General features: G+C 37.7%; 1 protein-coding gene across 3 annotated transcripts in view; it reads left to right on the top strand.

Annotated features, from left to right (window-relative positions):
* ARHGEF3 (Rho guanine nucleotide exchange factor 3) overlaps window positions 1-23927 on the top strand; it is a 115154-nt gene that overhangs the window by 38509 nt on the left and 52718 nt on the right. For all 3 annotated transcript variants that reach the window (XR_001877631.1, XR_001877630.1, XM_017832385.1), the window contains exon 4: window positions 17832-17894. Coding sequence is in view for 1 of the 3 variants with exons in the window: in XM_017832385.1 (XP_017687874.1) it covers window positions 17832-17894 (63 nt within the window). In the remaining 2 variants the exon portion in view is untranslated. The remainder of the gene's footprint in view (window positions 1-17831; window positions 17895-23927) is intronic.

Below are 23927 nucleotides of genomic sequence, written 5' to 3' on the forward strand. Positions count from 1 at the left end.
TGTGCTTGTGGCGAAAAAGGTGTCTTTCATGCCAAATGAGATGAATTCCACACTTTTCAGACAGTATTTACAAAGCAGAATATTTATTTTTGTGCAGACTGGTAGACTTCAGTTATTCCCTTCAGGGTGCATGAATCTCAACAAGATAAAAATTGCTAAAAGAGAAAGGTTCTTTCCTAGCTTTAACTTGATGATTAATTACATAAATTACATAATCATGTACTACCATAGAAAGCACCTCTGTACCTATCCTGGATTCTGACTGGATCTGTATCCACTGATACTCGTTTGCTTAAGCAAAGATGTTACCTGTAACAAAAACTTATTAGAATTATTATTGACAGGCCTTTATTCATATTGTTGAAACCAAGTTATGCACTGCTGTCTCTAGATCAAATGTGCTTAAATACCATACATACTCAGTCTATCCAGTATGATTTTAGAACACAAGTTATCATATACATTAAAAAGCACTTGTGGTTTTCTGTTATTTTAATGTACTTTTATGCACAATTTAAATAGCTTCCTCACAGGAGGATGGTGACTTTGTGTCACTGACAACATATTTTCCTATACTTTGTGTAATCACAGCATAGCTGTGAGTGGAATAATTATACCTGTTATGACAACAGTCAGAGAGTGGTTCCTTCCCATGCCATGGGCAGGGGGAGTCTGGCTGGCATCCCTGCCCTCCCACAGCTGCTCTGCTGCTGCTGCTCCTCCCTTTACATCTGCAGAGTCCCTCTCTTTCTTCTAACCTCCTGCAGCAGGTTAAGGAGATACCAGGTGGATGCTTGACCTGTCTGATCCCTCTTTCTCTTTGAAAAGAAAAATTCCATGTTCCCTTTCTTACTTTCTAAGAGATGATGTATTACTGGGCATTGCTCGCTCCTTTTAGATCTCGTCCTCTGTCTCCTTTCAGTGGGTTCCAGCTCTTCTGTCCCAGAGTTCAGTTGCCTCAGCCCTTCCCTTTCACTGCCTGTCTCTGCTCAGCCTTGCTCTGAGTCAGGCTTTGGGGAGGTGCTGTTGTGCCGCTGTCCAGCATTGGCCTGTCTTGAACCAGAATGTTTCTATCCCTGATACTAAAAATAGTAAGAAGCGATTCTATAAGTCTGTTCTTGCAGTTCTTTCTCTGCAGCGTTCCTGGAGCAGGGAAACTTTACTGCACTCTGTGATAGCAGCAATGTAAGGGGCAACAGGAGTGCTACAAATTTCCTTCAATGATCCACAGTTCTGACTAGGGCTTATAAACTGGAGCAAGTAGACACCCTGGACACTGATTCTTGTTTGTAAAAGAGTGGGGTTGATGTCCCTCTGCTTATTCTGTGGGCGGAGTTTTAAAAGGTTTAGCTTGTTATTGGTTTTGTTTTTGAACAAACCATTGGAACTGTTGTTGATTAGTCACAAGACTAATTTCTCTTGGAACAGCAAGGTTTATGTTGGCAAACAATAGAGATGCTATCAGAAATTCATTGTGTGGCATTTGCGTAACTGGATAGCAGTCAATTCCATCTGCAGTTCCAAAACACATATCAGAATTGTTTATTCTTAATGTATACACTGAATTTAAAAAGCAGTGCAGGGTAACATTGCCTGTGAGATGATTTTGAAGAATTCCAAATTGTATTATTCCAAACTCATGTGTGACTCAGCGTGGTTTAATTACCATGGCTTCTGTCTACAGTGTGTGATGTCAGGTTAGTCTTGTCATGACAGAATGTTTTATCTGAAATTCCAACAAAACACAGTCTGTTGATACGTTAGTTCTTAGGTCTGTAACAAATGTCCATATCTTTTTGTAGGATCAAGGAGTAGTGTAAATTGCAAGGTCCTTTGCATACAGTAGTACAGCAAAAATCATGAGCATGTGCTGGAGAGACATCCGTGAGTTGTTTAGAGGTGAGTTACGAAGGAGAGTGATGCAGGCTGGCCTAAAGACTCCCATAGGGTTTTAATGGTTTGGGACATTTTGTGCATGTTTTAGGAGCTGTTATTGCTCATGCTATCTAGAGAGGGCTATAATAGGAGTTTGCAGTGACTTCACTAACTCAGTTCAGTAGCTGTTTTATTAAACTTTCACTGCCTGTACACCTGAAGTCATCTGTGAGTTAAGTAACACGGCCATGAAACCTGTCTACCTAGATCACAGAGGTGCTTTCAAGTTAATAACATGCTAGTTATAGAAAAGACACTTTAGATTCTGTTTCTTGGGGCAAGAATTTCAAGTTATGCTTTTACAGCAGCTAACACATTCTTGAAGAGACCTTCATAGACTTTTACACCTGCAAGATTCATGGTTTGTGTTGTAAAGGATAGGTATTCTGCTTATTACAGCTCAATTATTCAATTAATATTTTGAGTTTTTCTGGTAATGAAAATAGTCAGATATCTCCCATTTGGAAGGATTTCTTATAATTTCATGTTATCTTTTCACAGAATTGATGTGGGGTTTTTTTTAAAAAAAATACTTCATAGGGTCATTCTGTTAACATTGTAGGGGTTTATTTTATGGATCTTTGTAAGTGCTTTGTAACAAGTTTATTTTTGTTCCGGGCGTGGTTTGTTATTTATAGTTGAAATATTCTGTATATGCTATTAACCTGTCATGCCAGCTCTTTTGCACATACAAACAATACGGAGCTAGAGGCAGCATGTGATGAAGCAGATAGGTCCAATTGTCATTCTCTTAGGCTGAGTTGGATGTTCTGTTATATAGCAGATTTCCTGTCTTTAATCATAGACTGGGTGTTACCTTGTACTCCTGCTGTCATTTACTGTTCTTTTCTTTGTTCAGCAGCAGATGAACTTGACCCCAGTTCAATTTAACTCAAACCAAACTCTGCTCATTTCTTTGTATTTGTTTTCCCCCACCCCACCAGTGGCTGCTCTTTGAGAACACGTGATGTGAATTTACTGTTTCCTATGACTTTGTTTCAGAAGCTTGTAATGGTTAAGAGGGTGATGCTGTTGTCCAGCTGAATTTAATGCCTCTCAGTCTGAGAAACCAGCATTTTAGAAGCAATTTTTAACTATATATTGGTGTTTTATTGATGCTATACTGTTTCAGATTCAGATGATCCACATGATAGTGGACACAGCTGGCTGCACACATGGACTTGAATTGCTGTTTTGTTTGCTTTTCTTCTTGAAAGCTAATGTTGTGGTTAGAATGTACACAGCAATTAAAAATTATGGCTATCTTTTAAACTCTGCCACAAATGCATAATAAGAATGATATGATGGTGTCCTCTATTTATTGCAGCCTGGAAACAAATTTTCTTATTACAGTAGCAGCCAGCAAAACAGGTCTCCATTTTGCTAGATATCATGTAAACATAATAATAAACTATTCTTTCTAGAAAGAATTTACAAACTAAACATATGTAAGAACATACTGTAACATTTGTTAAATAATGCTAAATTAAATTTTTTATAGTAGATTCAGATCTGTTGCAGCTCTTATATTTCATTCAGGGTGATTTTTGTAATTCCTGGGTTCTTCTGCATGTTTTGAAATGGGCTATCCCATTCTGATTGAGGATGTATAGAGCACTGCACACAATATGATCCTAACATGATTTGAGGTAATGTTCTAAAGATCTGTAAAATGCACATTTTAAAATACTTATTACATTGGGTTTGGTGCAGAAATTGTACACTGGTGCCGTTTCTTTCTGGATTGTGGTTAGTTGTAAAGCTTTTCAGAGAGAGTTATATTTAGTGTTCTTACAACACTCATAATGCACAATGAGAAAGCAGTTTTAATCTATGTGCCAGCAGACACTGCCAGTCCAAATCAGTCCAGTAGCCTTGTGAGAAGGTCATGAAATGAGGGCAGTTATAGCAATCCTAAGAAGATTAGATTGCATGTCCTGACTGGAAGGATACTGGGAGGAGATGAGAGGGGAACTGCAGCACTTCCTGAGGGTGCTCAGTTGGGCAGTGACTGCTGCAGTTTGGGGAGGCACTTGCTTCTGGACCTACTGCAATCCTAGAAGTAAAAATTAAAATTATTCTCTTCTCAGTGTCTTCACAAAACCATGACAAACTTTTCCACATTCTAGGAAGCATTATCTTAGAATTCTCCATGTCCTTATCTCTGGGATTATATGTGAGAAACCACAAACCTATGAGTATAATAACACTTGAAATAATTGCACTCCTATATTTAATGCTGGCTGAGGTATTGCCAAATTCTGGTAGCAGAGGATTAGGGTTTCCTGTAGGAGGTGAAACATGGTTTAAGAAATAACTTAGATCTACTGACAAGTTAATAAAGAGAGAGTAAAGAATCCTTGAAAAAAAAGTTGCAGGCTTATATATAGAATTTATATGTATTTCCTTGGAAAAATAGACTGTGTTCTGCTGGAAAAGTCTGAAAAGAAGGTGGCTAGATTGGGTTTTAGCTCATCTTTAGGTAGGGAAGACAGGCCAACAGCATTTACATTACCCCAAAATGGAAATGCTTGAGTAATTTTTTTAAGTCTTGCCCTAAAATATCTGCTTTCTGAAGGGTCTTTCAGTTAGCATTTTCTGTCTGCAGAGATGTCACAGCTCCTTTTCTCAAAGGAATTGGTGCCTCACTAGTATCAGTTTCACCTTTTATCTTCTTCCTCCGAGCTCAGCAGAAACTTTTTGCTCTGAAGAAAGATTGCACCACCTCACTAAGGGCTTGTTTTCTTTAAAAATGAAGTTTGAATTGCTGTGATCTTCCTACCCAAATTTACATTTGTCTTGACATTCTTGCCCACTGGAAGTAGGCAGCTGGCAAAAACAGCTCTGTGTTTGTAGATCTGAGCAAGTCACAAAAGATTGAACAAGATAGGGACAGATCAGGAGTGAAGTGTAAGGATGCAGGGTATGTGAATTAATTATCTGTGTGTGTATAGATATATATAGTTACAATAATTTACAGGATATAAGATATTTAATAAAAAGTGGAATATTATTGTCAAATAATTTAGTTAAAGGAGAAAGAAGATAGCTGTTTTTAAAATGACTTTTATTGTTTGCTCAGGCATAATATCTTAAATCTTCATATGTATTCATGTCAACTTCTTAGTGCATTTCACATTGTTTTTCCTAATTTTTAAACTATGTTTTTAGACTGAATTAATCTTATGCTTTAACAGACTCTTCAAGCACCTGTAAATAATTTACTAAGACAAAGTTTGAAGCACTTCTTTTGGGGTGGAATTCAGCCTAAGTGACATGTGCAGATGAAGCTCTATTGGTTTAGAAGTGAAATGACTCAGCTGCATCTGCTAAAGAGCTGAATTAAGTGAAAATCCCAGATTGCCCTCATACCTTTTTCAGTGCTTAAACTCTTATCAAACAATACTCACCCTTCCTGCACCTGAAAGGTCTAATTCTGGTTTAACATAGAGAATGCAGTAAAAAAAGTTTGCAGGCTTTGCTAAATATATGGCTTGAACTTTGTATCTGTTAATGTAGAAAATATGACAAAAATGTGTTCATTGTACTGGTAAGTTAAAATGAAACTGTTGACATTTAGTTGTTTTTCTTTGTCCAGTATGGATACTTGCCTGAACTTCTCACACATTACTTAAGTCTTAAACAAACACAGAAGTCTCTTTGCAATAGTAGTGGGAACATATTCAGTCGTCTAATATGACTAATCAAGAAGTTTTCCCAAACCAAGAATGCATGATCTTACACATGCATAGAAACTATTTTAGAAGGTAGAGCACTCAGGAAACTTTTCACTGGGTATTTACAGTGTGTGTACAAAGCATTAGAAAAGTTCCAGGATCTTACTTCTCCCTGTATTTGCACTTGTTTCTTTACATTAGAGTCCACATATGCTTTAAAAAAGAACCAAATATCATCTTTCTCTCAGTAGTTTCTTTTTGCTGGTTTCTGAGGATGACTTGTATAAAAGCTGTCCAAAGCTTGTGTTTCAACCACTTGAGATGATTATGGATTCCATTTTTGGGGTCAAGAAAATTAACTGAGTATATATCAAAGGGAAACATGTACTAGAAAACACTGGTGACCCAGCTGGCAGTTTGAGAGACCCCACTGAAGACTCATTATTAGCAAGTCAGTCTCACTCAGTTGTTCTTGTCTGCAGAATGATTTGTCATGCAAATATAAGAACTCTCAAGGAACTATTATATTTTGCAGTTTGGATTATGAATCTGGAACCTAATCCTGTCAGTTTATTGACCTCAAGTTCTCAGTCACACTGATGCTCACACACCAGTGTGTGTGTCCCCCTTGCAGGAGGAGATCTGCAGGTTTGAAAATCCAAGTGAGCTGGGAAATTTTATGTCATTACGGTAGGAACAGTCTTATTTCATATTTCCAAGGGAGCAATAACTTTAAGTTGAATGCTTTCTTGATGCTTAAGATACATAGCTTTCAAAACTCCAGTGAAACAAAGATTCACCAGGTTTCATAGGATGCAGCTGCTAAAGGCTTCCTTATCCAGATTGGAGGAGAATCAACAAAAATGGAGTTTCTCTCGTCAGTTATACTGAACTACCAGGGATAAAATCAAAGTCTGCACTTCCTTGACATCTCACATCCAACTTTGGGTGCTCTGTCAAGCTCATCTCTGATTCTTTATTCTGGGCTGATTCTAAAACATTCTTTGCTGAATTCTTGCTCTTACACTTTCTGTTAATTTAAGAATCCCTGCTTAGCAGATCCCCTAACTTTTCAAATACTAAAAGTTTTTTGTAAAATAAATATTTAAAAGCTCTATCCAGTATCTACCAGCTGTTTAGTTTGCTGAGACATCTGCACTTGGAGACAGTTGTCTGCCCTTGAGTTTAAAGCCCATTGCTGCTGTTCAAGTCTGAGAATTGCACAGGTAGGAGATGGACTGTGTTTCAGTTACTGAGTCTCAAAGTCCCCAAACACCAACCTTTTATTTTAAAAGCATATTAATGATATCTTTACCTTTAACTGGTGCCATTCATCTGTTGGCAATTTGTAAACCACTTCTGTCTGTCTAAAGTATTATTGGAAGAAGTCTGTGGGAGCAAACCACAGCAGAGATAGACAGGACAATACGGATCCCTCGGCTTCTGACACTTGTAGTCCGCTGCATGACAGGAAGCGAGAGCAAACTGTGTGGCTGCATGGGGAGGAGTTCCTGCCCAAAACTGAAGGAGAGACATAGGGACTCCTTTGTAACAAAGACTTTTCATAGTCACGTTGAATGTTAAGAAACCTCCTAAAATCTGAGTACAATACAAAGTACCTCATGGTGTGGTGCTGCTTTTTTGTGCATTACCAGGTAAGCATGAATTTGGGGTCGTGGAACTCTTTGTTGTTTGTGTGTGTTTAAGTTGAAATTGCACAGATGTTGCTTCCAAGCATGCCAGGATTTAAAACAGGGTATTGATTAAAACAAAATTTTGCTTAGCCAGGATTGTTTCCTTTTGTAAGGAAAGAAATTGGTCTAGGTAATACACTCGGATATTCCCAATGGGATGGAGGACGGTTTATTTTTCTCTCTGTGTTGGTAGTTTGTTGCTGCAGGATGGTGGCTTTAGGTGTTTTGGTTTTGGTTTTTTTATCGTACATGTGTAATAATCATCTCTGCCTCTGTCTCCTAGCATAAAAATGAGGATTTTGGCTGAAGCTAGGGGAGCACTTAAAGCAATATGCATTAGTGCATCCATTGTCAAAGTGAAAGCTGCAACAGATCCTGTTTCCAGTGTATTTACAGTGCAGAATGATTCTGCTCTGCAGCATGTGGGTGTGGTAACACCTGGAAAACTGGGTGCTGTTACAGACTCTGCACTTTGGAAAAATGTGCATAGAAAAGTATCAAAACTGATAATAACTGTAGAAAATACAGCATTTGAAGGAAGTTTAAAAGATTTAGTGCATCTTGTGTATACAAAACCAAGACGTGATATGAGGTGTGAATACGTGTTTGTCTCTGAGTGTGTGGGAGCAATTATAAAGTGGGCACTTGTCCTCTGTATTTGCCAAGGGTAGCACAGGAATAAGCAAGCTTATTTCACAGCAAGGGAGATTCAGGTTAAATATTTTTGGGGTAAATGCTTCCTGATTGTAATGTTAATTAAGCAGTAGAATGAAGTATAGAATTAAAATCTGTAATTTCAAACTTTGTGGCGTAAAAACTTTTCAGACCTGTTTTACATGTTGCAATGGTTAGCATTTAGTACTGGGTTGTTCTTAATGATTTGTGTGGGTTTTGATTTCGGGCTGTTAATATGTGAATAAGAGTAGCACATTAGGACACAAGTGAGCAGATCTCTAACTTTGCAGCTCCAGTCCCAGTTTATAGCATCCTTTCACTTGCTGGAGAACTAGAGAGCTTCCTCTCATTTAAGAAGCAAATCTGTGTCAAAATATTTGTGTCTACATTGACTGAAACTGCACTTTGAAGTTCTTAAAAACATGTGGTAAAGGTGGAGGCCTGAAGTGTGAGGGAAGTCAGGGATATGGAGACCTTAGGGCTCTCTGCACTTGCCTGAAAGGAGATTGTAGCCGGGTGGGGGTTGGTCTCTTCTCCCAGGTAACAAGGGATAGGACAGGAGGAAATGGCCTCAAGTTGCACCAGGGCAGGTTTAGATTGGATATTAGGGAAAATTTCTTCACAGAAAGCTTTGTCAAGCACTGGAACGGGCTGCCAAGGGAGTGGTGGAGTCACCATCCCTGGTGGGATTTAAAAGTCATGTAGATGTGGCACTGAGGGACATGGGTAACTGGTGGCCTTGGCAGTGCAGGGTTAATGGTTGGACTTGGTGATCTTAGAGGGTTTTTCCAACCAAAATGATTCTGTGACTGTGTTCAAAGGCCTGTATGCTCTTGGATTTGCTGTGGAGAATGAGGCTTAAGTATGCTGAATTTTAAGACTGGATTGTTAATGGGGATTATATATATATGTGTGTGTGTATGTGTGTGAGGGTTTTTATGTTCCCCATGACAATTTTCAATAGTGAAAGAGATGATCTGTGATAAATTTATTGCACAGAATATTTTTAAGATGTTACCTGGTGTACTTTTTGCAGTTCTGTTTTAAATCGTGTTTAAGAAAGGTATCAAAATTTCAGCAGGCTTGGAAAGTTTATTAAGACTGTCAGATGAATGAAGAGCTAGTCAATGAATAAAATTAGTTTAATAGACATAATAAAATTGAATTCTCAAGTTTTATTAAATAACTTAAGACTGGGACTGGCTATTTTTAATTGCCACACTCTTAAATTGGTGTAGTCGTTTTGGATGTAATTAATATGCATATTTGCTATGGGTATGTTTTTTAGTTAAATTTTCACTTGAAAATTTATAGCAGAAGAAAAATAGATGCCAGTTTTCATGGAACACACAGGAAACGCGTGGTTGAAGTAAAATCACACAGATTGTTTAGCCTCTACTAATATTGCTGCGCTCACTTTGAAATCTTTTAAGTTGGGTGCAAATTCCATCTCCTGTTCTATATGCTTTGTCCAAAATAGATATAGCAACATGCGGTTTCACTAAAAGTGGTATTGTTTTTATCTGCAGAAAAATGCATTTTGGGTGCAGCCATTTTCTCTGTTCCGTGTGATGCTGAAGAGCAGCACTTGAGGCACTTACATCAAAAGCCACATGCAGGAACCTGTCTGTGGTTTAAAGGTACAGCAGCACAGTGGTGCTGAGGGCAGGAGACTGGGGGAAGGCAGAGCAGCAGTAGAGAATTAGAAAAGGTTGGAGTGACTGCAGTTTATGCACATCAGCCAGTTGAATGACACATGAAGACCTAGTTTATGGAGATTATTTCATTCTGCTGTATGTGGTTCTGGTGCTGTGCACAGCATCAGTGATCCAACCTCCCTTTTACAATGAGAAGCTTAGTTGGATTTTTAAAAACAAACAATGAAAGCCACAAGCCTTAAAAAAAAAAAATTGTGTCAATTGAATGAATCTGCTTTTCAAGTGAGAAAATTTCTTTGTGGTTTTTGTTCCAAGAAAAAAAAGCCTTCACCATGTGCAAGTGCACAAAACCTTTGAGGATAGAGTTAGAGCACTAAAACACCCCAACTTTGATTATTCTTGGTTTTACAAGAATAAACTGTAATAAACTCCCTCCACACCAACATACAAGGCTCGGAGCTGCAACTTCACTTCAGATAAAGTTGCCAAAGGCAAAGGAGTCCAGGGATTATTTGCATGCTGGCTGATTATGTTATCTGGGGGCATAAAGAACTGGATCTGACAGAACCCAGCTGAAAAGCTTTTGTGAGAAGAACAGAGGATGAATCTAAATAGTGTGTGGACTCTTTTGAATTGCATCTTAGTTTTTATTTATATCCTAGGTGAATTTAGTATCCTTAGATATTGATTGTGTTAAATAAAAGCATAATTTACATAGCAGTCTTCAAGTTCTCAGAAAGGATTGTATAATAGAGGTTGCTGTTCACTCATGTAACAAAAAACTCCAGTGGAGTAAGAAATAAATGTAACTTATTTAGCTGTATTTGATTTGGACTTTATAGTAAATTGGGAGGAAGTTTCAGTGTATTTAACTCTGCTAGATTCCCATTACTGATCCTCTCCCCTGTCTTCCAAAAAAGGGGAAGGAAGAAGGTTAAATAAAGACAGAATAAATACCAGTCCTCAAACAAAGCTCTGCTACTCCTTGTCCTTACAGCATCCCGTACATGCACACCCATTTCCTGTTGTTAATGTTAAACACATTGAATATAACTTTCATTTCATTGTTCACTTCAGTGTTCATTTTCTATTACATTGACCGGAAAATCTCAAATCCATCACAATAAGCACTGCAGAACTCGGGCTTGCCGTGGTGAGAGGAGGGTGAGGAGGAGCTGCCATTTTGGCTGGCAGGGATGGGGAGGGTTCCTCAGAAGGGCTTAAATAGTTTCAGTGGCAAGGTCTTAAGCACCACAGATGACCTCACCTCCCTTTCAGCTTTCTGCTGTGCTGTAACAGACTTAGAGTAGAGTCTGTTTTTTCATTTGTTTGTTTTCCTTGCAACATGAGGAACAAGCAAGTTCTGTTCCTAACACCAGTATCCAGGGCTCCTGCCAGCTGAACATGTGCAGGGTGGGAAGTCGGACCTTCCAAGCTGTGTCTCAGGCTCGGTGCAGACTCTGCTGTGGGGTCACCTCTGGCTGTTTCTCCCTTAAAAACAATAGAGTTAATGTTTAGATTTTTGTGTTGCTCTTGAGAAAACGAAACCTGGAATATCTCTGGTGTTCTGAACAGTAGAGGGCAGCGGAAAAATACACGGAAACCAGTTTTATTATAAAACTAAGGAATTTGTGATGGCAAGTTCCTTTTGCCAGTGTGACATAAAGAACAGTGATACTGAAATGCAGGGTAGCAGGTTCTGTTCTTTTAAAAACATTTAATGTTAGAATACAGTATTCTGAAATTAGGTTCCCAAAAAGCTAAAACAAAAAGCATCATGCTTGGGAAAACTCGCTTTCAGATGTTTTTGTTTTCCCATGGAACTGTCAGTGGTACAGCCATGGAAGTGAAAGATGGAACAGGGAGGCAACACTGCTACTGGCATGAAGGTAAAGTGAAAGAGGGCTTTAAAAGATGATGGAAGATCCGCCTCTCTCTGAAAGAGCTTAAACTCTAGGAAATGAATTATCACTCGTTCGTGCAATTGTAACTGGTTAGCTCAGAACCAAGGACCACACTGAACAGGAAATGAGGGGATTTCTTGCTAGGGATTGCAGAGATGTTTGTGTGATTAATATGATACCTTTCCCTGCTCTGTGGATTTCTTTCTAGAACTGTGCATTGTTTCTTTCATTCTACCTCACTTCTTTCATACCTTTTAATATCTGTTTTGTAATGTTTGTGCCTCATCACTGGACTCTGTCCTGACTTCAAGTCCTTCATACTCTCTGATATAACTGACTGGGAGCTTGATAACTTTGAGAACATTTGAATGTGATTTGAAATGGAAAACAGTGAAAACTTGAAACATATAACACAGAAGCAACAGCAGATGGAATTTTTGGAGTCATTAAAGGAATAAATATGGTCTTGGCAAGAGGTACTTTTCAAGACTTTTTAAGAGAGAGATCAACATGTTGGTTGGATGGGTGTGGACGCACTGACAAACTACAAAGTAAAAAAAGATGAGAATTCTAGTGTCTGAATGTTCTTTTGAAATATTCTTTTGAACTTAGCAGCTTCTGTCCAGGTTAGGGATTTAAGAATTAGAAGGGTGCACAGAAGTGCTCATGCATATTTGTATGTACACATGTGGATGTTGCTGATAAAAAAAGAGAATTTATAAACCAACTGGATTTTTTCTTTTTTAAAGGAATCTTGTATAAAACCAGTGTGAGTAGAAATTCAAATGGAAATCTGGACTATTGTTGTGATTTGGTGTCTTTCTATAAAGAAAATGATAGTGTGCTCCTGCCTTATTCCCAGCTGTGATTCCTAGGGCCATCAACAGGCTTTTGATGTGAAGGTTCCTTGTAGATTTAAAGTGCTCTCAGCTGGCTAAGGAGATACTGATTGCTTTTTAAAATTAAAAGAAAAAAAATAATGTAATAGAGCTGCTTTTCATGCAGACATAATCCACCCTTTGGATGGTGACTTGCACCTTTTCTGGCCTGTGATATTTGACTTTTTATTAAATATTTGGTCAGTTTTCTTTCCTCCTTCCACATTAATCCCTTCTGGATTTTATTTTTTACTCTACTTGATTTCTTCAAATTATTTTTCTTTGATTGGTTTTGGTTTTTAACAGTCTGATAAAGACATTATCCCTGATAAAAATGTACCATAAGCCGGAGAGGAGCTTAAAGCCCAGAACAGTGAATCCCTTCCTGCCTTTTCCTCAACATTAAAAATGATTCAAAACTTTGTTAGCTGTGGTTTTCCCTTTTCTGTGTTATTGCAAATTACATGTGTGTGTGTGTATACTTATATATGCACGTGTATATGTTTTTATATATTAGTGTATATATATGCACTTCTGCCTATTTCCATTCATTGAGATCTTATAAATCCATTATTTACAAAATTATTTTCTTCCAAGTAGCAATGCTGAAGTGTGTTCAGAGGTATTTTCTGAAAAGACTGTTTTTTAAATATTTTCATATGAAAGCAATCTGAAATACGAACTGATTGAATGGTTTCCAATTTTTCTGGGGTTTGGGCTTTCTGTTTTAGAGGGTGGGAAAAATCTATTTCAGTAGATTGAATGGATCCTCAATTGTTAAATAGATTTCTGTACCATAAAAAAGGCTTTAAAAGTAAGTTATTTTGTGTTTGATTTTGAAATGAGTCTGTTTGTGACTTAGAAGGTCTAAGGGTATGATGTTCCTGTGCAAATACATTGTCCTGAACTGTTATTTATTTTTATACCAGTCTGTGTGCAGACACTTTTCTAAGCATGTAGAATGGATAATTTAACAAAAGTCAGCAATTCTTCTGAAAAGTGTTTCCTTCCCTGTCACAGGATGGGTTTTGTCAGGCTATTTTTGAGCATCTTTGCATTTCGTTTCCCAGTTGGTAAAATATAAACCTGTGGATTGATAAGTAAAACCCTGTGACGAAGAGGATGTTAATCCAGCCTTCCTATAACAATGTCTTATTGCTTTAATTCCTTTAATTAAATCACTGCTTTAATGTGTAATTGAATATTTTACCTTCTCATCTCCTGTGAGATAATTATGGAAAGCAACTCTTTCCTGCTATGTTAAGGCCAGGAAGTCTCCTGTCTCTGTAACTATGGATGTAGCCACAGCCTTTCAGGCAACAGTATCACAAATTTTAGGATTCAAACTTGTGATAAGTTTTCTCAGGGGTACCCATTCAGATGCATGTAATGCACCTGTGTGGTCCCTCAGAAAACACAGACACATTTCTAATCAGAACATATACTTGCTGCTTTTTTTCCTGCAGATGTGTCCCCCTTTCTTAAGATCTCCAACTACTGTGCAAAAAAGGGGAGTTATCGAAGTGTTTCAAACTTTCCTTTTTTCCCAGCAAGTCAAACAGCTTCATAATGTTTTTCAGTTTATTTGATTCGTGTATGTACAAATTCTGATAAAGCAATACTCTGCAGGTGGCATTTGTCCCTTGCTCACAGCCTGATGGGAGCAATCCCAGGTTTTGTGGTCAGTGTACCCATGCAGTGCTGCAGGTTGGCATTCTCATGGAAAACACGAGCTCTGGAGGTGGTGAGTGAATGTGGCTGGGCTAAGGACACTGCACTGCCTTTTCCTGGGGGGTGTGACACACACAGGGCTCCATCACCCGCCTCTGCCTCTGGATTTGTCCTGGAGCTGTTCCACTGTGCTGGGGGGGCTTGGGAAAGGAATACACATGAAAGTGGGGAGATCACAGTGCAGTGAAGTTTGTATTGCTCGATGTGCCGTGTGATTTAAAACATCAAATGGAGAGCAACATTTAAGGGGTGATTTCCTGGAACGTGGGAGATTCAGAGGTCAGCTGCATTGTGCTATGGCAACTGAGACAGGACTTCTCCCTTTGGGGAAAAGCTCCTCACAAAGAGCAGGGATTAATTTAATGAGCACCTTATGCTCCCTGCACAATATCTACTGCAATCTTTGCTTCTAATCCACTTATTATGGGCAAAGAAATTTATCTGGTAGCTCAATTATTGGATTTTTTTTTTTTTGCCATGGTGTTCCCCCTCCCCCTTATACAATGGTAATAGCCCTTGAAACTCTCAGAGAATTTAAAACATTGATCTTGCCTGCAGTGGTTAATATTTAACAATTTCTGTATGAAATGACATATCTTGCCTAATCACTGAGACAAACTTACAGAGAAGTTAAGAAGTATAATATTGCAAGCTTAGAATAGTACAGTACATGTGTTGTTTGGTAGATTATTTGTGTGTGTGTGTGTATAACTTTTCAATAAATAGAAGATTTGAAATACAGTGAGGAGTGATCCTTTGATTAGCACAATGAAGTAAGAGGTAGAGCAAGAGATCTACTTTGTGCAGGCTGTCCCACACTTAATATGTAATTGCTTTTCTTAGACTTTCCCTGTCTTTTCATTGCTTTTGGTCTGTACATCACAGGTGATACTGATTTGTTCCTTGTGACTGTTTGGATATTTAGTTATATAACCACAGAGGTGGTCTCTAAATAAGATATGAGCATGTTAATTACTCCTAATTACATTTTGTGCAGAATAGCCTTGCCGTGGATGCTTGTCCTCATGGACACTGCTTTGTCCATGATACCTCTGTTTTGGACACATTTGAATGTAGCAATTAGAAGCCCAGACATAGTTGTTGTATAACTTGCCCTCTCCAGTAAAAGGGTTGTCCTGCCTCATTCAAGTTCACTTTAATCCTAATTGCCCAGTGGGCTTCTATTTCATATTATGTAATTTATAGGCTCAATCTGCTCTCATTAGAGTTGGCCTGTGTTGGAAATGCCACCTTCTGTGTTAATCTGTAGCCATGTGACTGCAATAAGAGTCTTTTAATCAGTTATTTAACAAAGGAGCTGACTATTTGTTGTGTGTGTGGTCATTTGTTACACTCCATTAGCAATGAAATTGAGTCTATTCCATTGTAGAAAGCATTTGTTATAGTTTCAAAATGCATAGGATTTATTTTAGGCAGAGAATTTTATTTTTTTTTTCTAATTTGACCTGCCTGTAGAGTATTGGGAGCATATACTCTAATCAAGCACCAAACCTTACCTTTTTCTCTCTCTTTTTTTAATTACTATACTGATTTTGGAATTAACTTCTATTTTTTTTTTTCCAATATTTTGTAGACTGAGGCTTAGGTCAGAACCATTTTTATACTTCTATCACTAAAGATATCAGACTAAAAGCAACACCAACTCAAGCTGTGAATGCAGTTGCATCCTGTCCATCTCTATACTAGCAGTATGTCAGTTAGTACAGACTCAGGTACACCAGATCCATGCACCATTTTAATTTATCCTTCTCTTGTAGAAATCTGTATCCCAAATATAAACACCCTTCATTTTCATTTAACTTGTGACCACTGTGTGGGAGGGCTGGTACATTTTAGTTTAATAATTTCTTTTTTATGAAAGAAAAACTCAGGGTAGACTTCAGTAGAATCAAGATATATATATATTTTTTTGGAGTAAAACTAAAGGATGCATGCATTTGTGTTCACAGAAGTCTAATTAGGTTTGAAAAATAGTCTGCAACACTTCACTGGGATCTTAGGAAATGCTACCCTTTGGGCAATGGACTGACCTGATAGATTTCATCCTTGTTTTGTGTTTTTCACAATGAATTCACACTGGCAAACCCTTGAATACTAATTCAGATTAGTTTATGGTGTGGGGGAAAAACCCCAACCTTATAAGAGACTGATACAGGGTAAGCAAATATACTCAATATTATTTCAGATATTTCTGTTTGTTGCTCAGTGTGGTCTGGTCCAGAAATTTCTGTGTTCTAGTCAGTCCTTTAACTTGTTGCTAAAAATCTGAACTGTAATGGTAAAAGGGATTTGATTGCTCTTAGTCCTAGGGTGAAGAATTACTTTTCCTTAAACATTTCTCACTGGGTAATGTGGTGACAGAACTCAGGGTCCAGTTTCTGGATAATAATAATATTAAAACCCAGCTGTCACTGACTTTGAAATTATTGTCAAAAAAAAACTGTGAGAAGTTACTTCCTGCATTTAAATACGATTACACAAGTCAAAGATCAGCTGAAAACTAGTGAGTAAATATAAAAGGTTTCAACACCTACAGTTTAATTTAAAAAAAAACATTAAATCAAAACATCTGGATTTTGTGATAAATAAATTCATCAGAGAAACAGTTCTCAGAAACCTTATGCTTGACCCAGAAGATTCACTGTTGTTTCACTGGCTTGATGGAATAAAACCTCCAGGCTTCACAAGAGCTGGGAGCATGGGTACTGTGGAGGGGAGACACAGTTTTTTTCTCTCTCTATTTTTTTAATAATTAAAAAATACCTGCGTCGTGTGCAACTTGTGCCTGGTAGCTGCATCATCTCATAGTCTGGGAGCTCTGTATGGATCTGTGTGGGGGTTTTTTGCACTCTACATTGCTCATCTTTGACTCCTGTAGACTGGAAACTGTGATATGTGAATGCTTATCTCTGGCTGGCAGTGGAAGACAACACAGCTGGATAAATAAGACTCCTGTATTCTGTCACTTCTCTTGTTTCCTGAATCTTCTAGACCTGGTGGAAAATGTAGAGGTCTGCTAAATGGAATGTCATACTTATTTGAAGGGCATCAATATGAATCTTGTGGTGAAGCTGTGAAATGACACAAGGGTGGGTGTGCCATTTGCAAAACCAAAACCTGAATATAGAGCAGAAATGCAATCACTGACATGGAGAGTGAAACCCAAATACATGCTAATGTAATTCCTGCAGTACATTTCACCTTTTATTCTCACTATATTGATTGTTTGGGAATAGTACTTGATTGCTGAATATGTTTTGAAAATCTTAAGGTTAGCCTTTCAACACAAAATACGAGTTTCTCCTCCTGACAGTCTCATTAGTTACAGAAGTTCCTATCAAGTGTTGAAGTACAATTTACAACGTGGAATAATTACTTATGCTTTTAGTTTGATCTAAGTTTCTTAACTGAAGAAACTGAGCGGAAAAAGGAACAGCATTTAATTTACTAATGTGCTAGTAGGTAGCTTTTCGACTTGTGAAAATAGAGTTTATACTCACATCCATGATAATTATAATAATGATGAGAGAAAATAACTAACTATATATACACACTTGTATTTATGTGTATGACTTCATTATGTGTACTTGTTTCAGGATCAAGCTAATGGTAGTTGGCATTATCAAAACTGAGCTTTTCTTTTCATTTTGGTTTATAGAAAAAACGAAAACAGAGTACTCAAGATGAAGATACAATCAGTATCTGCAGCCTGGATACAAGTGTGAGTAATTTCATTTTCTTTTTTGCCTTTCCTTCCCAACCCCTTAAACTAAAATATGGTTATTAGGGGTACTCTGAAATAAACCCATTCATCTTCTCAGCTGTATTGTTTTCATACATAGCATGAATAAGTTGTTCTGTTTATTATGAAAAAATAGAATTTGCTATATTACTGCTCTCATTTTCTGTGATAATACTTTTAAAAGAAAAATGAAAAGTTATAATGACAGTTTATTGTAAAGTAGCAAATCTCTTATTAGTAAATAATTATCAGGATAAAAGGGAATTTTGAATGCAGGACTTAAATCCAAACCTTTTATGCATTTGCATGGGTGTATGAGAAATTTTATCTCAGTTGCCAGTGGTGGTTAATGCTGCTGTTGTGAAACTGTGCTGTGTGATGATAAGATTGTAAGAGCTCTGTGCTGAAGGGATGTGCACATCACATCCAGCTCTGCCACCCTATCACCTGCTTCAGATGCGAAGGCAACACCAGAAAACACGTTTTATAAAAGCCACACAATTTACAATGTGTATACTTTTCAGTACAAATATTCTGACTTGTGAATTTTTTTCGTTGTTTCTGTAAGTAAAGGTGAAATATTGACTTGTTTTATAACTTAAAAAAATTACTACAGTGACACTATAGTCATTTTTAGCTTCTTTTTAAAAGTAAACTAAAAGGATGAAACTCTGCCTGTTGATTATAGTGGATGCTGAATCCAAGTTTTAATGAGGGTAATTATGCAGTAAACTGCAATGTGTGTTGTTTTTCGTGTAAAGTTATACATAAAGGTACACTGGCAGTTATTTAAAATCCATGGAACTAAAATAGAGGTAGGAAAATGTACCATTCCTTCTGTTCAGTGTTTTCATCAGTATTTTCAGTGCTTTGTTTACAGTCAGCTGTTGAACCAGTTTTCCCTCTCTGTAGCCTCTCATGTAGTACAGACAGAAAAAGTTAAGTTTTAAAAAACAGAGAATAAACACTGCTTGTTTTAACAGTTTTATTTATTAGCAGGTGTCAAAGCTAGTGCTGTGGTTTCTCTAGTGGTCAAATTTTCATTTTGGTTTGAAGTAGATGTGTTCTTTGAAGAAGCAATTACATTGAAGGGCTCACCTGCCTGGATGGCTGCAGACAAATGCAAGCTCTTGCAGGCACTTCAAGTGAGCTGGGTAGAATCCAGCACCGTTCTGGAAATCATAAACCCACAGTAGCCTGACCTTGTCTGTGAGCTAATACTTTAATGTTAGTTAATCCCATTAGACCTTACATTGGGCCCAACTTCAAAGGAATTGTGTTTCCTTTAAAGGAGCTTTAAAGGAATTGTTATTCTTTAGGGAGAATTCAAAATTGTTGACTATTTATTATTATTATGGACTAATTGATAGCTTGTTAGATGCATTACTCTGATCTGGGATGGAAAATGCTGGGTTTAACGATTTTTATGTTCCTGTAAAGAGTGTGTATTTTATTCTTCTGTAATTAAGACAGTTATGTCAAACTCTCTTGTGCAGAAGCTGTTATCCTGCTGTAAAAATACTCGGATGAATATAGTTCTGTTTTGACCAATAGCTAAAGATGTAAATACTGTTTGAAAGGTGCAATTTCTGTTAATATAAGAAGAGGGTGATTTACCTCTGAATTTGGCCCACAGAAATATAGGCAGAAAGCACTGAGCAAAGTGAGGCTCATGAGTTACTGATAAGCAATAGATATGGCAATAACAATAACAATGTCCTTCATTTCTGGTTATAAAATACTACTTAAAATTTATAAAATGTTATTTCCTTGATACCACTTTTCTGCATAACCATTATTGGCAAGACAAGTGAACAGAAACATGAATCAGAGAAAAGATAAAACTATGAACTGAATGTTTCTGAACTGATCTCTGAGACAATGACTAATAAAACTACTGAATTTGGATCTTCATTACAAGATTTGTAAATCCTACTAAAGAGGGACCTTGTCAAACAAAGGTGTGGAGGGCTGGTAAGAAAACTGTTCCCACTGTCTTCAATGCAGAACTTCACTACTTAAATTTAAATGCATTTATTCTTAGAAAACAGTGGGGAGAGAAGGGGCGAGAAAGGAACGGGTGAAGTTTGAATCTTTCCTTATGGGGCTTCAGAATCACTCAGGTCAACAGGGTGGGGAATATCCCATGAAGATAAAATGGGTATGCAGTGTATCTTGAAGAATGATCAGTTTGTTTAAATGTACAATTTATATAAATACTAGTTGGTTTATGTTTTTTGCTTGAGGTGTCACCCCTTTTTTCTGATACCAGGAAGTGCTGATTATCTTATGGTGTATGGCCACGGACTGTACTGGTTCTTGTGTCTTTAGAACTTACTTTACCCTGAACTCTTCCACATTATAATACTACAGTTTCTTGTTTAGCACATGATAGATGCTGTCCCTCATCACTGACAAGAACTGCTGTTAAGGCTGCTTTGCCTCTGGCTGTGACAGAAGGCTTGAACTGTCATGGTGACTTGGAGAGGGAAGGTGCCTTTCTTTGGCTTAGAAAATGAGCCTGGCATGTGACTTCAGAACAACACCCTCAGGTTTTCTAACTCTAGGTGATAGGTCAAGTGTGCCCATCAAAACTTGGTGCTGTTGACATTAAAACAAGTTGGGCAGGAAGAATAACCCATTTTCTCATGACTTGTGTTCCTGCCAATTAGATTATAATCTCCCTGGTAAAGGAGGACTATCACCTTTGTGAGCCTCCTGGACATGGCAAATAAACATTTGTTTTTCCTTTCACATCATATTTTGCTGATGGATAATGATAAAGGCAGTGCTGAGTATGTATCTAGATTAAATACTGATTGCGTCGTGTCATTAGAAAATACTGGAGGGTCTTTTAGCTACACTGTGGAATGTTGTAGCACAAAAGGGACTGTGGGAATCCAGCAGTCCATGGCTGAATACTCACCTGTAGAGGCATTTTATTCTCTGCTTGTGCTTAAATGCTGTTTATACTGGGGAGAGATGTGTCTCTTGTTGACTTGGGTTTTGATTTTAGAGAGCCATAGTTGACATTCTAAGCAATTAGAGATTTTGTCTTTTGTTCTCATGTTTGTGAAGGCAAATTTCAAAAAAGAATCGGTTCATACCTCACAGAAACCAACTGTGGTGGTGTTATGCAAATCTGCCTCTCCCTTCTGCCTTGCTCTCCATTCTTCATATACCAAATAACTTATGCCCAGGAACAGGGGTGGGGAGTGGGGCTGGTTTAAGGAAGAGGGGGATGTTGATGAGAAGTATCTAAAATAATCAAAAGTTTGGAACAGTTTCCATATAGAAAACAATCAAATATACTGAAACTTATATAAACTGAAATCAAATATACTGGGAAAAAAATGGTGGGTGATTAGTTCTATATATCAATGTAAGGTTATTTATCCTCTCGTGATTAAGGGCACAAAATAAAACTGTTTGTAGGTTCCAACCAACCAAACAAACTAAAAGGGATGTCTCTTCACCTAGCATGCAGTGGCACAATTCTGGCACAGGGTGTTCTGGATACCAGAGGTTTTGCAGGAGTTCAAAAAGCAAATTGGGCAAAATCATGGAAGAAAAACCCGTCAAGATCTATTAGAGTGAGTGAAGGCATCCAGCTGGAGAAACCCTTGAACTTGCATTCTTCTGAGTCTGGGAGAGGGAAGTACATGTGTATCACTAGGTGTTTACTCTGCTTTCACAGCTGCCCTGGACAGCTCTCTTTTATTATTGCTGAGAAATGGTGCTGGCCTGAGACCCATCCTTAGCCTGTCATGGCCATTCTAAGAAGACTTATATTAGCCCAAGACACACCTCCTTTTCTTCCAAGCAATGACAGTCTTGAAATGACTTAATGAGGGCTCTAGGCTTAATTGGAGCATGATGTAAATAACTAAGTGTTCAGATTCCTTTGTCTAGTAACTCTCTTATGTCCTTGAGAAGATGTGCCAAATTGTTTATATGCATATCTTCAATGAAAGCATTTATTTTCCAGAGCAGTGGCTAAGAATATAAAAATTTGAATGCATGTGTTCCCTATTACAAAGTTAGATTCTAACTGGGATAATTATATATCATTAAATTTTTACAGACAATAAATCTCTCAGGCTGTGCAATAAAATTGGTTGTTTTTTATTAAATAGCATATGTATGTAACAAATAAGTGTGTCAGGCTTTTGTGTGCAACACACTGTCTAGTTTCCATGATTAGGTGAATGATGCTGGTTGGTTCTTCCAGCTCCTTTAGCTGCTGATGTAAAAAGCATGTGCTGCAGTCACTGCTGCACTGCTTCCCAGGCATCACCTCGGGGCTATGCCTCTTTTTTGTACTTGGCAATGGAAAGATCGAGCTGTCTTACTGTCTGAAGTTTCCAACTTGTGTAAATGTATCTGTTGGCCACCTTTTTCCAGGAGAGGGTGAGGGATAGCAAAGGAAGAGAGTATTAACTATTTAATGACTGGATTACTTCATAGCTTGGAAAGCAACATACATATGGGTCTCCTGCCAATTTACATCATCATCTATCTACAATCTTTTTATAAAAATGGGGTTTAAATTTTTTTCTCTGACAGACCATTGCCAGGCACACCTGTCTTTTCCATGGGAATCAGTCACACAGACAGAATTTCCTTTCACAGGAAATGCTGGTTGGAGCTTTGCTGACTCAGGACAAGGACTGGTAGCCTAAGCATGTTAAATGATCTTTGTATTTGTTTAGTGATCTGGACTGTTTTGATGCTTCAGGAGTTGATAAACTGGCTTATTAAACTGACTGGTTGCTCTTGGCTCATTTTATTGCCAGCTTAAAGAAGTGGATTTGCAAATCCCCTCAATGTCAAATAGTTTGTGATAACTTGTGGCAGATGTGACCAGCAGACTGTGAGGGCTGAGTGCGAGAACATACAAGGCTACTGCAGTCGGAAGTTTGTATTTAGAGGGAAAATGTGCATATTTTCTGATATGGCTTTGTTCATGTTGGCCTCATGTTGCATTAATTCAGTTAAGAGACTTCGGTCTATACAATTAACTCAGCCAGTGGCGTGTTTCATGCTTGTGCTCTTAAAATGACATGTGCTAAGTTTCCATATGCATATTGATTTACAGATATTATATAATTAACATGGCTTAGACACACTTGAGATTTTATAAATATCCCTGTAAAGTTTGGGGAACTGGGACAGAGGATCTGAGACAGCTTGAAAGATTACAGAGGGCTAAGTACTTTCTTTGTACTTAAAACACCCTCCATGAGCTCTACTCTGTTTCTCCTTGTTGCAGACACTGTCTCTCCTTAGTTAAATTCTGAGCAGCTTCTGGATTATTTCTGTCTGTGCTTTTGCTCCCTGTTGCTGCTATGACTTTTGTTCTTTCCTCATACCCAGGCTTTGAAATGTGGGTCTTCAATCTGTGTAACCTTCATGTGAGCCTGGTGTGGTGCTCCTCCGTCAGGGACAGGGAGCCAGTTCTATAGATATATTCCATAACTATTAAATATAGTTAATCTATCACACTGAGCAAAGTGGTGATGGACACTGGGATATAGAGATTAGGCCATAGAGCACTCAGCAGGTAGTTAAAAGCAATGCATTTTTAATGGCTATTGCAAAAGGGGTAACTGCAAAATAGTTGAAATCTTGTAATGGTGATGATACCATGTGCTTCATAAATCTGAACCCTATAAAAATCATAAGGAACTCCAGAGGTATTCAGAGAAAATGCTGGTAAAACCTAATGCAAAACTTGGACTTTTCAGAATAAAATTATACTTACTTGAGAAAAAGAATCGGGGCTATGGTGTGCAGTTCTCCTCTGCAGTTGGTTTTATGCAAATTTGTTGTAAACTCATGGAAGTTGCTATTGTTTTCATGTTATATTGAGGAGAAGGAACATACAACAAATACATGATGAACTAGACATATAAAACACTTCCACAAAGAAAATAAAATTTCAGAAGATTTATTTATTTTGGTTATGTAGAACAGTTATCTTTACTGAAAATAAAGCTCTTCCAAATGGTC

The sequence above is a fragment of the Lepidothrix coronata genome, unplaced genomic scaffold (assembly GCF_001604755.1).
Source record: "Lepidothrix coronata isolate B3197 unplaced genomic scaffold, Lepidothrix_coronata-1.0 Scaffold202, whole genome shotgun sequence".
Lineage (NCBI taxonomy): Eukaryota > Metazoa > Chordata > Aves > Passeriformes > Pipridae > Lepidothrix > Lepidothrix coronata.